General features: G+C 40.7%; 1 protein-coding gene across 2 annotated transcripts in view; it reads right to left on the bottom strand.

The window, feature by feature from the left end:
• STS (steroid sulfatase) overlaps window positions 1-13,640 on the bottom strand; it is a 107,958-nt gene that overhangs the window by 81,774 nt on the left and 12,544 nt on the right. Inside the window, exons 2-4 of one of the 2 annotated variants that reach the window (XM_066619356.1) lie at window positions 11,813-11,908; window positions 1,281-1,339; window positions 855-1,035 (exon numbers count right to left, since the gene is read on the bottom strand). In XM_066619356.1, coding sequence (XP_066475453.1) covers window positions 855-1,035; window positions 1,281-1,339; window positions 11,813-11,844 — 272 coding nt within the window. In that variant the 5' untranslated portion in view covers window positions 11,845-11,908. Of the gene's footprint in view, window positions 1-854; window positions 1,036-1,280; window positions 1,340-4,784; window positions 4,816-11,812; window positions 11,909-13,640 lie in introns of those variants that run through there. The other variant, XM_066619357.1, reaches the window with a different exon arrangement.

Raw genomic sequence — 13,640 nt, forward strand, 5'->3', positions numbered from 1 at the left:
ATGTCTGGTGAGACTAAAGATCATTCAAATCAGTGTTTTATATTAGACATGCAATATAAAACCTATCAAGTATGTGGCATATTCAAGAAAGAATACATATTTTTGTTTTATTTTTTCATCCGTTCCTTATTTTCATTTCATTTGTTTTCCATTTTCATTTTTTTCAATTGCATTTTAATTAGCTTTCATTTTTTTCAATTCGATTTCAGTTTGTTTTTTAAATGGAATTTATTGCAATCTTATGTGTAAGATGGCAGCTCCTGATAAGAAGTCTTCTGCGCAGCTATCTCCTTGTGGTGGCATTTTTTAGCCCGTATGTCTCATGTTATGCCATGCAACAATGGCCGAAAAAAATGTCCGCTGCCATTAAAACTAGTGGTTGCCTAGTGGCCTAGCCACTTTTTACCCTTGCAGCTCTGCGATGCTGCTGTGTCAGAGCATACGGGTACAGAAAGGTAGTGGCTGTTCAAAAGAGTTCCTGCTAGGAGTTACTGTTGCAAAGTAGATTACACTGCATTTTATTTCTAAAAACTGAAAACAAATGATGGTGGGAATGCCGATTGCGCAATGTAAGCAGCGAGATTGTTTGACCCAGCCTGAAACATGAGAGTCTCCTCCCCTGTGGGGGGATTGGACAAGGGCTGGGAGCTGGGTGGTCTCAGAGGGCACCAGCGCTCAGCCCTCTTCCTCCTTTGCACATGGGCACAGTATTGACAAATGGTGGTGGGAACGGGATTTCTGAAAACAACCAACAATGCATTGCCATGTGTTCTATTTGTGCCTGCTCACATTCTTGCTGAAAATTAATGCAACTGCTTATCAGCCACTCAAAACCATCAAGCATGTTAACAAACCTTAGACTTGTGTTTCCATAGCATCCCAAGTCTCCGATGCCAAGGTCATCAACCATGAATAAGACTATATTGGGCTTTGAAACATTTTCAATCTTCGCATTGCTTGTAGGCCACAGACAAAACATCAGATGGAAAAGAGTCATCATCCTTCTGTTTGAAAATGTGAATGTGTCACATATACCTAGGTTTAACAGAAGAATGTTTTTTAATGCACTAATTCCTTTTACTATCGGCATAACTGACCTTGCAATGACGCACACCACTGCAAAAAAGCAGCATAGTTCTGGCTCTAGCAATTATACATATTATCAAAGTTTAAAAGCAGCATGTTGAGTGGTCGTTCAAATTTTAATGCTTTTAAAATACATTTTCCCCCCAACAGATACACTGAAAAGTGATAAAAGTTAACATATAATTGGAACATACCTTTGGAATGTTTGACTAGATCCATGGACACTGACCAAGCTGTAGCAGAATTTTTTCCTCTGAAAAACAGATACATCAATATCACTACTTTATAAAAGAAAGCCACATTTAACATTTCCATCTGAGCTGGAGTAAAAGAATGGAAAATTCCATAACTTCCAGCTATCATTGTCTCATGATATAAACATTTATTTATTTAAGATATTTGTATACTGCCTTTTCCTTCCTACTAGGATGTCCCTTACTCTGTTACATGACAACCCCACAAGGCACTAGGAAAATACTACCCATACTGTATTCTGTCATTTCTGGCAGTTGTAGAAGTTATTATCCTAAGAATTGGGCTAGAATCTCCACCTTGCCTTCCCAAAGTGGTACTGTTTTTATCTACTTATCATTTATTTTATTTATTCAATTTTTATCCCACCTTCCCCCCCCCCCAAAGGGTACCCAAGGCAGTTCACAACAGTTTGAAATACACATACAATAAAATATATTAGACTGAAAACCTTCTGTCGTGGGATGTGGAAAACCCTTGTTCAGTAAGAGGACCTCAAGCTTACATAGTGAGGTTAAATCTTGTTGGAACGTGCCCAAAATAGATTGCAGAAACTTTTCAGCTTTTGCAACCAGTTTCCATGAAAGCTGGGCTGGCGCCTCCCCCCCCATCCATGAGGTTGACTGAGATAGAGCGCAATCCCTTATGTGGGTGCTTTCCAGGGGAATGCAGCTCTAAGGTAAGGGAACAAACATTCCCTTACTTTGAGGAGGCCTCTGTGAGTGACACCCAACTGCAGGATGTAGCACATGTCCCATTGGCACTGCTATGCCAGTGCTGGAAAGCACTGATATAAGGGGTTAGGTTTGCACCCGTAGTCACTTCATCTGGGAAGCCATCCACCTACCCTCCCCCATTGTTCTTCTTCTCCTACTCCTGAATTTGAAAGCAAAGAGGAGCATAGAAAGAAGAGGGAGTATGGAGAGTATTTATAATGTAGCTGACTAAGGGCACAATCCTAACCAGGTCCACTCAGAAGTAAGTCCTATTTTGTTCAATGGGGCTTACTCTCAGGAATCCATGTGGTTAGGATTGCAGCCTAAGACCTTATCTATCCTCCAATCAGCTCAGGTGAGGCAACTGTCACCAAGAGGAGAAAAAGATTAGCTAGTGACGATGACAAAATGCTCTTTTTCCTGCATGAGTACCCAAAGAACCTGTTGCACCATCTTCTATGCCCCAAACGGCACATTATGTTAATGGCATATTTTGGCCTTGTGTTTATTATTTTAACTTAAAGAGCAGCTCTGGCAGGCATCAGAATCATGACTGAAAAGCCGGGGTGTGGGAGGGCATTAAACCCTTTCTTGACACACTGCAGCACCAAACAAAATCACATCTCCAAATCTCCTATGGGCTCTGGAACGCATGTACGCTATAAAGTTGCCCATAATGATGAATGATGGCAGCCATCTAATGATGAGTGATGACTGGTCATAACATTGAGAACCATTTAATACTGGGAGTATCATCATCATTTTGTGAACCTTCGTGCCCCCATGAATAGCTGCCCCCCATGAGTAGCTCCAGATGGTGAACTGGAGGCACAAAGACTCACAATACAATGGTGGCAATCTCTGTGTTATATAGTTTGAGGCATTAATACCTGGGAGGGGGGATCATTTGCTGTGGGACTTGTTTTGCTTCAGAGAACTCCATAGGAGCAAACCAATTATTGACTGAGCAATTTATTTGATGTTCCTGCATTGACAATGTGCATCTTCTAATCTGGTACACATTCTGCAATATCTGTTTTGCTGCAATGTGCTCTACACTCAGATGATTAATAGGCTACTCTGAGCTTTCACATCATAATTCAATTGGAGTTATATTTGATATGGATTATTTGATACATTACAGCACAAGAAATGGTTTATGCAAAATGCAGTCTCTCTCTCTCTCTCTCAGGGCATTTGCAAAGAAACTAATATCAGAGAACTACAACATACAATTATGCCTGGTTAGAAAAAAAAGAACACAAAAACAAGTTGGACAGGAACTTAGATTAAAATATGACACATTGTGGCACCTCTACCCTTTTACTTTTTCCATTCCAAATTTATTTGCTGGCATCGGTTATTATCCGATACACAAATGATGAGCTTGAAGGGACAAAATACCTGTATTTTGCATACAAGATTTGCCTATGGCTTGCCTAAAGATAAGGTGTAAGATGCTTAAAGCTCTTACCACAGCATGCCAATTTGGAAAGATGCTCGTCCTTCATCCAATTTTTCTTCTTTCATTCTCTGGTGCAAAACCCCACAGCTCTCAATACAAGCCAAGTATTTTGAAGAACACATGTGGCTCAGCACTGTACGATGGTCTTTAAGAACAGACCAACAAGTATACATGATGACGGAAAAAGGTTGCCTCTGTTCCAGGAACAGAATAGTCTTAACAGCTGGCATTGTGTCTGCCTTAAGGAAAAGAGTTTGCCACTCTAATTAAAAATAATAGACACTTTAGCTGGGTGCACCTGCTGCCATACTCTCAGGGAAAAAAAAAGAGTAAGCAAGCAAGCAAAAACACACCAAAAGGCAATTTCTCAGCTGATGACTAAGGCCTAGTGAGCGTTCAGCAGAACTCCTAGTGTAGATTTCTTCTCAGAACTGCTATGAAGGGTGGTGATGGACACTGTTCTTAGTCCAAATATACAGAGTAACATAAAATGGCACTGTGGCACTAGTCAAGAGATACAGGTCCAACCTTGTTATACACGGATTTGACTCAACATGAATGGCCACTGCAAGTGAGAAGGAATGTGCCGATCCCTGGAGAAGGGGAAAAATACATCTCTTTAAAATCAGTTTAAAAAACTGCTTTTCTTACTGTTGTAGAGAGACAGTCGTGCAAGTGATCATTCTATTCTTCAGCTGAGCCAGGCAAACACAAGGGGTGCTTTGCATTTCTAATTGCTGACTGCCTCTGAACAACAGTAAGAAAAGCTGTTTTTAAACCATAATTGTAAAGGGACGCAATTTTTGATTTTTTAAAAATCAAAACATATTTTCATTTAACATATTTTATGGTATTTTATGGTATCAGCAGAGCCTTATTAGGAGCAATGGTGGGGCAAGAAACCTGGAAGTGGGTCTTTAAATCTATTTTTCCATTTTTTTTTATCCACTAGAGCAGGGGCGTACAAACTTTTTGGCAGGAGGGTCACACCATCTCTCTGACACTGTGTCAGTGGCCAGGGGAAAAAATGAATTAATTTACATTTCAAGTTTGAATAAATTTACATAAATGAATATATTAGAGATGGAACTTATATGAATGGATGAAGGTCTTGCAATAGCTCAAGGCCTATAAAAGGCCTTGCACAAAATAAGGCCAGCCTTTCCTTCACTGCTACTGCTGCTGCATCACAGACATGAAACAGCAAGCAGTGGAGGAAGCCTTCATCCCACAGTTCACACAAGAAGTCAAATAGTCGCACTTACACTGAGAGTAGTTGCATTGGGCAGCATGGGCTCTAGCAATTCTCTGGAGGTCTAGAGGCTCATTGAAGATGGGGGCTCCCCGCAGGCCAGACTGGGAGTCCTGAAGGGCTGCAAGTGGCCCCTGGGCCAGGGTTTGGGCACCCCTGCACTAGATGTTCTGGAATGGAACCCTAGCAGATAATGAGACATGACCTGTATTTAAGAGTCTCAGAGCTGAAAAGAATTACTCGCATTTCGTTGTAATAAATTGTCAAGCATATCCCTAGTCACAACTAGCACTTTTCATAGTTTACCTGAATATGTGCACAATCATACCCACTTGCAGCCATTGGCACTACCCCTATTGATGCCTATGTGTATACAGAATTCATATTCCTAAGTCCTATTTTCACGATTGAGGTCATTGGCTCTAAAAAGGTTTCCTAGTTGCATGGGTAAAGTCTACATACATATGGTCTGTACACATGTAGCCTCTTGCACACTTTCTAGTGAATGTACAAATAACTTTGAGCAGATACAACCCTACTCCCTTTCCAATAGGCATGTTCAATGTTCTAATGGTGACTCTAGAGCAGGGGTGTCCAAACTTTTTGGCAGGAGGGCCACATCATCTCTCTGACACTGTGTTGGGGCGCAGGGAAAAAAGAATTAATTTACATTTCAAATTTGAATAAATTTACATAATTGAATATATTAGAGATGGCACTTGAATGAATGAATGTCTTGCAACAGCTCAAGGCCTATAAAAGGCCTTGCACACAGCAAGGCCAGCCTTTCCTTTGCTACCGCTGCCGCTTCACAGACATGAAACAGCAAGCAGAGGAGGGAACCCTTGTCTCACAGCTCATGCAAACAGTCAAACAGCTGGACAGCTCACGCGAGAGGTTAAACAGTTGGCCATCATGCTGAGAGCAGTTGCATCAGGCCAGTGCGGACTCCAGCAATTCCCCAGAGGGCCAGAGGTTCATTGGAGACTGGGGGCTCCCTGAGGGCCGAATTGGTAGTCCTCGAGGGCTGCAAGTGGCCCCAGGGCTGGGGTTTGGGCACCCCTGCTCCAGAGCAAGAGTGGCAAACTCTTTTCATACAGCAGGCCAAAGAGTATTCATGATGCCTGCTGAGGACCAGAAATGATGTCATTAAGCAGGTCACAAACAGAAATAAACACTTTTTTCTCATTAACACTCATAGTTTCAAATGAAAAGAGGAAAAATGCAAATCTCGATCATATTTTCAAGATTTTCAAGAGCCCAATTATCAGGTGGGCTGCCCTTTCAGCAGTAACATCTCAACCTAGCTCTGCATCCAATTGTGGTGCTGGGAGAGCCTGAGGGCCAGAAAAAGAGCTTCAGCGACCCGCTCCAGCCTGTGGGCCTTATGTTTGACACCACTGCTCTAGAGTGTCACAGTCAGTATACTGGCACTTGCCATTGCCTGCTCTTTCACAGCCACATTTATGTTTTTGTGCATAAATACTATATAGGTACATGCATAAATACAAAATGGAGTCATTTTTACAAGAACAATGCAATGCTGCCTCTGATAGTACAAGTGATATGTTTCCCTAAAGTAGAGTGGTGTGTGAAACAACACTAAAAGAGACATCATTGATTAGCCCCATGCTACCCAGGATGCACTGCTCCCATTGGCTACCACAGCTGCCAATCACACCATATGAACGACTGCTGTAGCAAAACACCACTAAAGTGCTATGCTCCCATTACTGTACATCTTAGGGAGAGGAAACATTTACAAATATACTTTGTTATACTTTCAAAGATGTTTTTGAGAACTGCAGTTTCTATCTTCATCTTCCTAGTGTAGTGTTCCCTCCTTATCTGCTGTCTTCGTATCCAGTTTCCATCATCTGCAGATCTGTGGATCCCAAGACCTCAGGCAGTCTCTGGCAATCCCGGAAGTCACTTCCGGGTTGCACTGAGGCCTGCAACTCCCTCCCTTGGTCCTGATGCGCCCAGCGGGAAACTTCCACAATGCATTCTAGGACTAGGGAGGGGGTTGTGGGATTCGGCATGATCTATAGGTGGCTTCAGGAAGAGCCAGAGACTGCTCTGCAGCCTGTGTGATTTATGGTGCTTAGGAAGGGAATGCATTTTTAAAAAACTTTTTAAAACAGTTTTAAAGCAGACTTTACCATTCATTGATTTTGGTATCCGCCGAGGGTCTGGGAATGGAATTCCATGGATGCTGAGGGCCCACTGTATTGCTTTGAGCAATACTGTTTGACTATCTTTTACCTGAGTCAGCCTAAGGAAACTTAAGTGCCTCAGAGCAATTCTGTGGCAAACAGAACCAAGATATGTAACCATATAAACTATTTCATTGTATAGTGACTTGGAGCTTATGCAAGTAAGCTTGCAAGCAACATTATACCTTCACTTAAAATTAGGACAGTTTGCTGTGACTGTAACACCAGTGCAGACCTCCAAGCACTGAAAGGACAGTGAAGCAACCACATCCTCATTGCTGATCTCTCAGGCCTCATTGTTGGGCCAGCAGCCTTCAATGAGTTGAAGGATAGCCAGCACAGAGAAATCACCATCACCATCTCCACAATGTTCAACACATCAAGGGTTATCCAACATGGAAAAGGAAGCACTAGATGGTGGAGATGTAGATGAGCCCTCACTTCACCCATCCCAATATACTTCAAGTTAAGATTCAGTTTCATAAAGTTCATAAAGTGTACGTTGAAAAGGGTCCCCTGGAACCTAACCCTATTTTCCCCATAGGCTGATTCATAGGCTACTCTTAATTTGGTAACCACTAGGTTTTCTAGGAAAGTAACCCTAGTGGATAACAAGAACTGACTGTATGCCATTTAGAGGGAGTTCTTGGGTGCAATAGATGGAGAAATATTACAAGTTAAGTGCCACTGAAACAGGAGTTGTACATGGTAGTTCTCTTTCAAGCAGTTTTCATCAATTTCAGTGTGCAGTGGAGGAAGGGATGAAAAGAAAGAGAGGAGAAGCAACAAAAACAACCTGAACTGTATTTCCTGAAAGCAGGTACAGCCAGAATTGAATAATGGGATAGGCCTGGAGGCTGGAAGAAAGAAAACTCATAAAGCATTTAATATATCACTAACTTGCTACAAAGACCTAATTACATTGGAGAGATGGGAAAAATTCACGGCTGAATTACGTACTAACAGATCAAACACACTAATAACCATATACATATGAGCGTTTCTGGCAAACAGCCATCACAGGGACAGGTCAGTGTTCATGAAAACTATAGTATCCTATTTAATATGCCTTATAGACTATGATTATCACCCCACAAATCCAATTTCTTCTACCAGTATTTCGCAAATGTGGGTCAGGACCCACTAGGTGGGTCACAAGCCAATTTCAGGTGAGTCTCCATTCATTTCAATATTTTATTTTTAATATATTAGACTGGTATGTCAGCATTTGTGGGAAATGTTACAAATATGTACCTTTAGCAGGCTGCTATGCATATGTGTTTAACAATTATAGTCAATGGGACTTACTTGTGGGTTCGTGTGGGTAGGATTGCAGCCTAGGATTGTTAAAAAATTTTCTGCTTGATAATGTCACTTCCAGTCAAGACATCACTTTCAGTGGGTCCCGATAGATTCTCATTCTAAAAGGTGGGTCCTGATGCTAAAAGTTTGAGAACCACTGCTCTACAATGATCTGTCATTATCTATATTTACTCTCTTCTCGTCTTCTACACAATTTGTCACTTCATGAGTTGCTGTAATCTTTTAGGCATACTTCCACAGGCTGAGAAAGAAAGTAAGCTCAGTCTTCTCACCTATTAGCTACTTGTCATCAACTTGATCATTCTTGAAACACATAGCAAATGTAGCCCAGTTTGTTTTGAACAATCTTCCAATCCATTTTCACCTTCTAACACATTTTCAAAGCCTGAATAACTGGCTGATCTTTACAGTATTTCTTTAATTCAACTTTCTGTACAAATGTTGTAGAAAATTTCTCTTACAGTATATAAAATATTACTACTGAAATGGCCTTAATTCAAAGGTGTTATTCAAAATACAGATATACCAGGGAATCAAGATAAATTAACTGATTCAGGGAGTATCAACAGTATCTATGAAAGGCAATCAGGTTTATATAGTACTCTCTACCCTCAGAGCAACAGTGACACTTCAGAGTCACAGAAGTAGTTTTAGACATCCTTTACAAATTACCTGGAGTGTCATGATGACCCCAGACAGCTTCCATTAATTGGTATTTTGTCTGTTTTGTTGGTTGTTGTGTAGCGACGTTAGTAATACATCACCTATTGGGGCACATGCTAGTTTGGCATGTCACCCTGCAATCTGCTTTTACCAAATGGGTAGAAGAAAAATAAATCTCTGAGTATGTGAAAGCTAGCATGATTTGAGAGCAGAATTTTTCTGGAATTATACTTAACTTCACTGTTGCTCCCCATTATTCTACACAAAACTTTACACCTTTCTTGCCCGTATGCTTTTCTCTTCTCCAGAACTGCTCCCCAGAACTGCAGGGCTGTTTTGTTTTCTGGAAACTTTTTCTTCATCACGGAGTTTGCAAAATTGCAGCGATAGACTGCCAACTCATTCTTACATCTGTGTGGGAGCTCTCTGAATCAGGGCCACAGGGTGAAGAGTAAGTGGGGCCCTGCTGGAGTAGGGACAGAACACCAGGACAAATGTAGGTTAACTTAAGGTAAAGATTTACAAAAATGGCTGAGGGGGAAACAATAAAAATAAAGTAAAACTAGCCTTGCTACTTGCTTTTCTGGCAACTGGTCCAATGGGGAAAAAAAAGCCTTTGTCTTAGTGCCATTTTCCTGATTAAAATCTGTAGCACACATACAACTGCAACCGCCCCATAGGAGGAAAATTACAAAAACTTGTGTGGTAACATGGGAGAAAACAAAATGTGCCTGTGTGATTTCTGATAGGAGAATGGCATACAGGAGAGGCATTAACCTCCTCCTCAAGCATGGCAGTTTCAATCTGAATTCCACAGCAACAGTTGCTGATTATTTAAAAAGAGAAAGAGAGAGAGAGAAAGAAGTTCTTGTTCACAGTCTCCACGCTACATCTCGGTTGTCTGTGGGTATCCCTTGGGCTAATAATGCTGAGGCTCATTTTAAGTCCAAATGCTGGACTATGAGAGCAGGAGTGTCCCACCCATGAGGCCAAGTGAAATGGTTGATTCAAGCAGTGGGGCGGGGGAGAGGGCAAACTGGCAGAGTGGCCTGCACCCTGTGCCTGCCTGCCACGTCCCCTGGCAACTGCCTGCTTGGTCGCTCCACCCAGCTGCTGCCTGATCTTGCTTTTGCGCATTTCCTTGGAGCACCTGCAATGGGAAGACACAGATGCAGTTTATCTCCTTCTTCAGCAACATCATCAAATATCACAGTGGTGGATTTGGAAAAGGAGGTAGCCACTGCACCATATCTGCTATCAGAAAAAGAGCCATTTTTTTTTCCTTCTTTCCTATTCCAGTTCCTTTCCTCCCCAGGAATGTGGTGGGAACTGTGATTTGGGGGAGGGGGGTATGCACAGGCATGCACCAAAGACAAAAAAAGGGGGGAAAGGTTAAAAAAAAAAAAAGTAGGAGGTATAATCTGGCTTCATTTTAGGCATAGGCTCAGCTTGACCCAGGACTGTGACCAGGTGAGTATTGACATGCTGGAAATAAATATCCAATTCTTCAAGAATTCAGGAATAGACAGCTCATTGGACTTGAGAACCGTTCTGAGAAGATGCCACCTAACCAGTGATATTCTTTTGCTGAGGTACAGTTTTGTTTTGGACCGATGTTATTTGCTCTGAAACAAGCCATTGCATTTGTCTCCTAGCTCTAATAATAACGCGGATGGCATCATCCTCAGCCTAAGTAAAGCTTTTTTCTTCTTTTCAAAATTAAGGGAAAGAAATGACACTCTTTAACAACCACCACCATCACAAAATCTAAAACAAGTTAATTTCAGTGCACTAAACAGTCTGAATTTTAGGAGGAAACGAACTGAGGAAAAAACACTCAAGGAAATTCTACTAATTTGAATTTGCTGACGTACATTAACATCTGTTCCCAAAATGTATTATCTTTCCATAACCCCAGTTATAGATTTGCAAATTTCTTTTGAGCCTGGGTGCTCCATGTCTTTAAGACACTGTCTCTCAAACGTCTTGAGCTTGCCCCATTTGTTTGAGAACCACAAGCATAAGAACGCCAAAGCCTGTGCTAGATTATGACCAAGCAACAAGTTTTCAGCTTTTCAAAGAATCCCTCAAAATGCCAATATGTTTCCTCCCCTTTTATTTTTTTAACTAACTGTATATCATGAGGACATTAAAACATTCTAAATTTAAAAACTCAAATTGAAATTTCACTTACCAGTTAAATTTTTAATTTGCGAGACATTTCATTTCTATGAAATGAAATTCTGTATTTAATTCACTCTTCCATTGATTTATGTGTGAGAGGACACATTCTCAGGATCCCACTGTAAACTGGGTTCCTCAGTATCACAGGCTGCTTTGTCTGTGAATACTCAGGGGACATGTTCCCCCATAGAAATCACACACACACACACACACACACACACACACACACACACACACACACACACACCAAGTCAGGCTTAAAGTGTGGGAAATCAAGCTCTCCCAGGAGGATCAGTCATACCTTGAGAAGGCTGTCTTCATATCTACAGGTAGGGCATGAAGACTTTTATCTGCTGTTTTCAAGGATCTTCTTCTCCAGCCTTCACTCTAATTACCTCTGCCTGTGCCTGGCTGCAATTGTTTAAACTACCTTACTCTGACCCTGCCCTGCTCTTGGTTGTTATGGTCAACTTCCTCTTTGGAAGCCTAGTTCTTCTGACGGTGCTCATGTCATATATTTACAAGCCATACTGGCTTGTGTCTACTAGTGAATACGATGGCAGCAGGAAAGTATTGTGAAATGCTTCTTCTAAATTATTCCAAGGAACAGGAGAGTAATGACAATGAATGTATTATGCATCCTTCATGAACCTACTTAGCAAAGCAGCTACACGGTGATCTCCACATCAAATGAATCAGTTTCGCTATAGTACAGTAAAATACCTTTCTGGCTGATTCACATAATGATATCCTGGTAAGAAAAGAGAGAGCAGTGAGTTTTGCTATAAAATAAGTTGGCATCTGAACAATACATATAGATCAGATCAGAAACCTTTATTGGCATCACAGACAATGAATAAAACATGCAAATAACAAAAACAGCCAAAAAATAACCTAAAAAAATGTAGGCCCAAATCCTAACCAACTTTCCAGCACTAGTATAGCTGTGCCAATGGGACATGTTGTGCATCTGCAACTGGGTGGAACTCACATAGTCCTCCTTGAAGTAAGGAAGTGTTTGTTCCTTTACTTCAGAGCTGCATTGCCCTTATATCAGTGCTGGAAAGTGTGTTAGTGTCCTTCTGTCAGTGCTGGAACCATTCCAGTAGTGAGGTAAGGGCAATGCAGCTCCAAGGGAAGGGAACAAACATTCCCTTACCTTGAGAAGGCCTTTGTGATTGCCACCCAATTGCAGCATGCAGCACATGCCCCATTGGCACGGCTATGTCAGTGCAGGAAAGTTGATTAGGTTCTGAGCCTAAGAGGGGAATCATAGTCCCTGCATTCTCCCAGACTGTCATGTTACAAGTTGCTTGTCCAGTCCACACAATGTTAAAGCAAAGGCATATTTGCCTGAAGAATTCTGTAACAATGCAAATTATAATCATGGTTGTGGTATTTAATTTAATTTCAGTATTTAATTTCAGTATTACAGGTTTCAATCTAAAGGTGTACATTATTTCAATTAGAAGGGCGCAGATAAGATTGGTATGCCACAAATTCAGTTCTAATATATATGAAACTTGTTTTTCCAGAGATAAAAGTCATTGCTAGTGTACCAAAGACATATTTTCTTATGGCATGTTTGTTCCAAAGTAGCCTACACAGCTAATAATATTGCAAGCAGGTTAATTAGCTCTGCAAATTACACCTGGGTGGAGAAACAGAGCAAGCTCTCCACCTCCAACAAGCAAATTGTTCATTTCTTTTGCTGCCAAAAAAAATATCTAATATGTTTTAATTAATAAAAAGACTTGCTAATATCCTGATTCAGCAAAACTTAAATTTCAGTCGTCAATATGGAGCCCATATTTGCACAGACATTATTGCTACTTGAAAGTCCAGCATATTTAGGACTGTTTTACATTATGTAAAAACTATTCAAGGAATAAATCAAGATGAAACAGTGTTCCTATCTTTACCTAAGTAAAAGAAAAAGTTTGCAATACTTGCATATTACATATATTCTAGTCAGTTGGGGGGTACAGGGGTCCCTATATAGGGAGTATGAGGGGTATAGGGGGTATGGGGGGTCAGTTGGGGGGTATAGGGCTCCATGGATATAGGGGTATTGAGACTGACAAAACCACAACATATGTTTTAGGAAAGAACACTGCAATAATATTATTGGGGACTGGTCCTAGTCCTTTAGTATAAATGTATTAAAATAACCCTATACTCTGAAGATACAGGAAGTTTGAGAACAATAAACTAATTGATTTTTATTCTCTCACACATGAAGAATGTTTGACTATGTTTAGCCAGGCAAAGTATTAACCAAATAAAAATTAAATATAATAGGATTAGGAAAAGAAACCCAAGAATTAAAGTATTACAGTCTTTAAGATAATAAATTCCACAAGTAAAGTACCAGATGATAGAAGAAAATCCAAATAGGTATTACAGAGCCCAAAAGAAATAAGTGCTAATAAAGCATCTTAAAAACAAAACAAAAAACTTATTCAGTTCTAACACGACATGGA

Source organism: Tiliqua scincoides, chromosome 3 (assembly GCF_035046505.1).
Source record: "Tiliqua scincoides isolate rTilSci1 chromosome 3, rTilSci1.hap2, whole genome shotgun sequence".
Classification (NCBI taxonomy): domain Eukaryota; kingdom Metazoa; phylum Chordata; class Lepidosauria; order Squamata; family Scincidae; genus Tiliqua; species Tiliqua scincoides.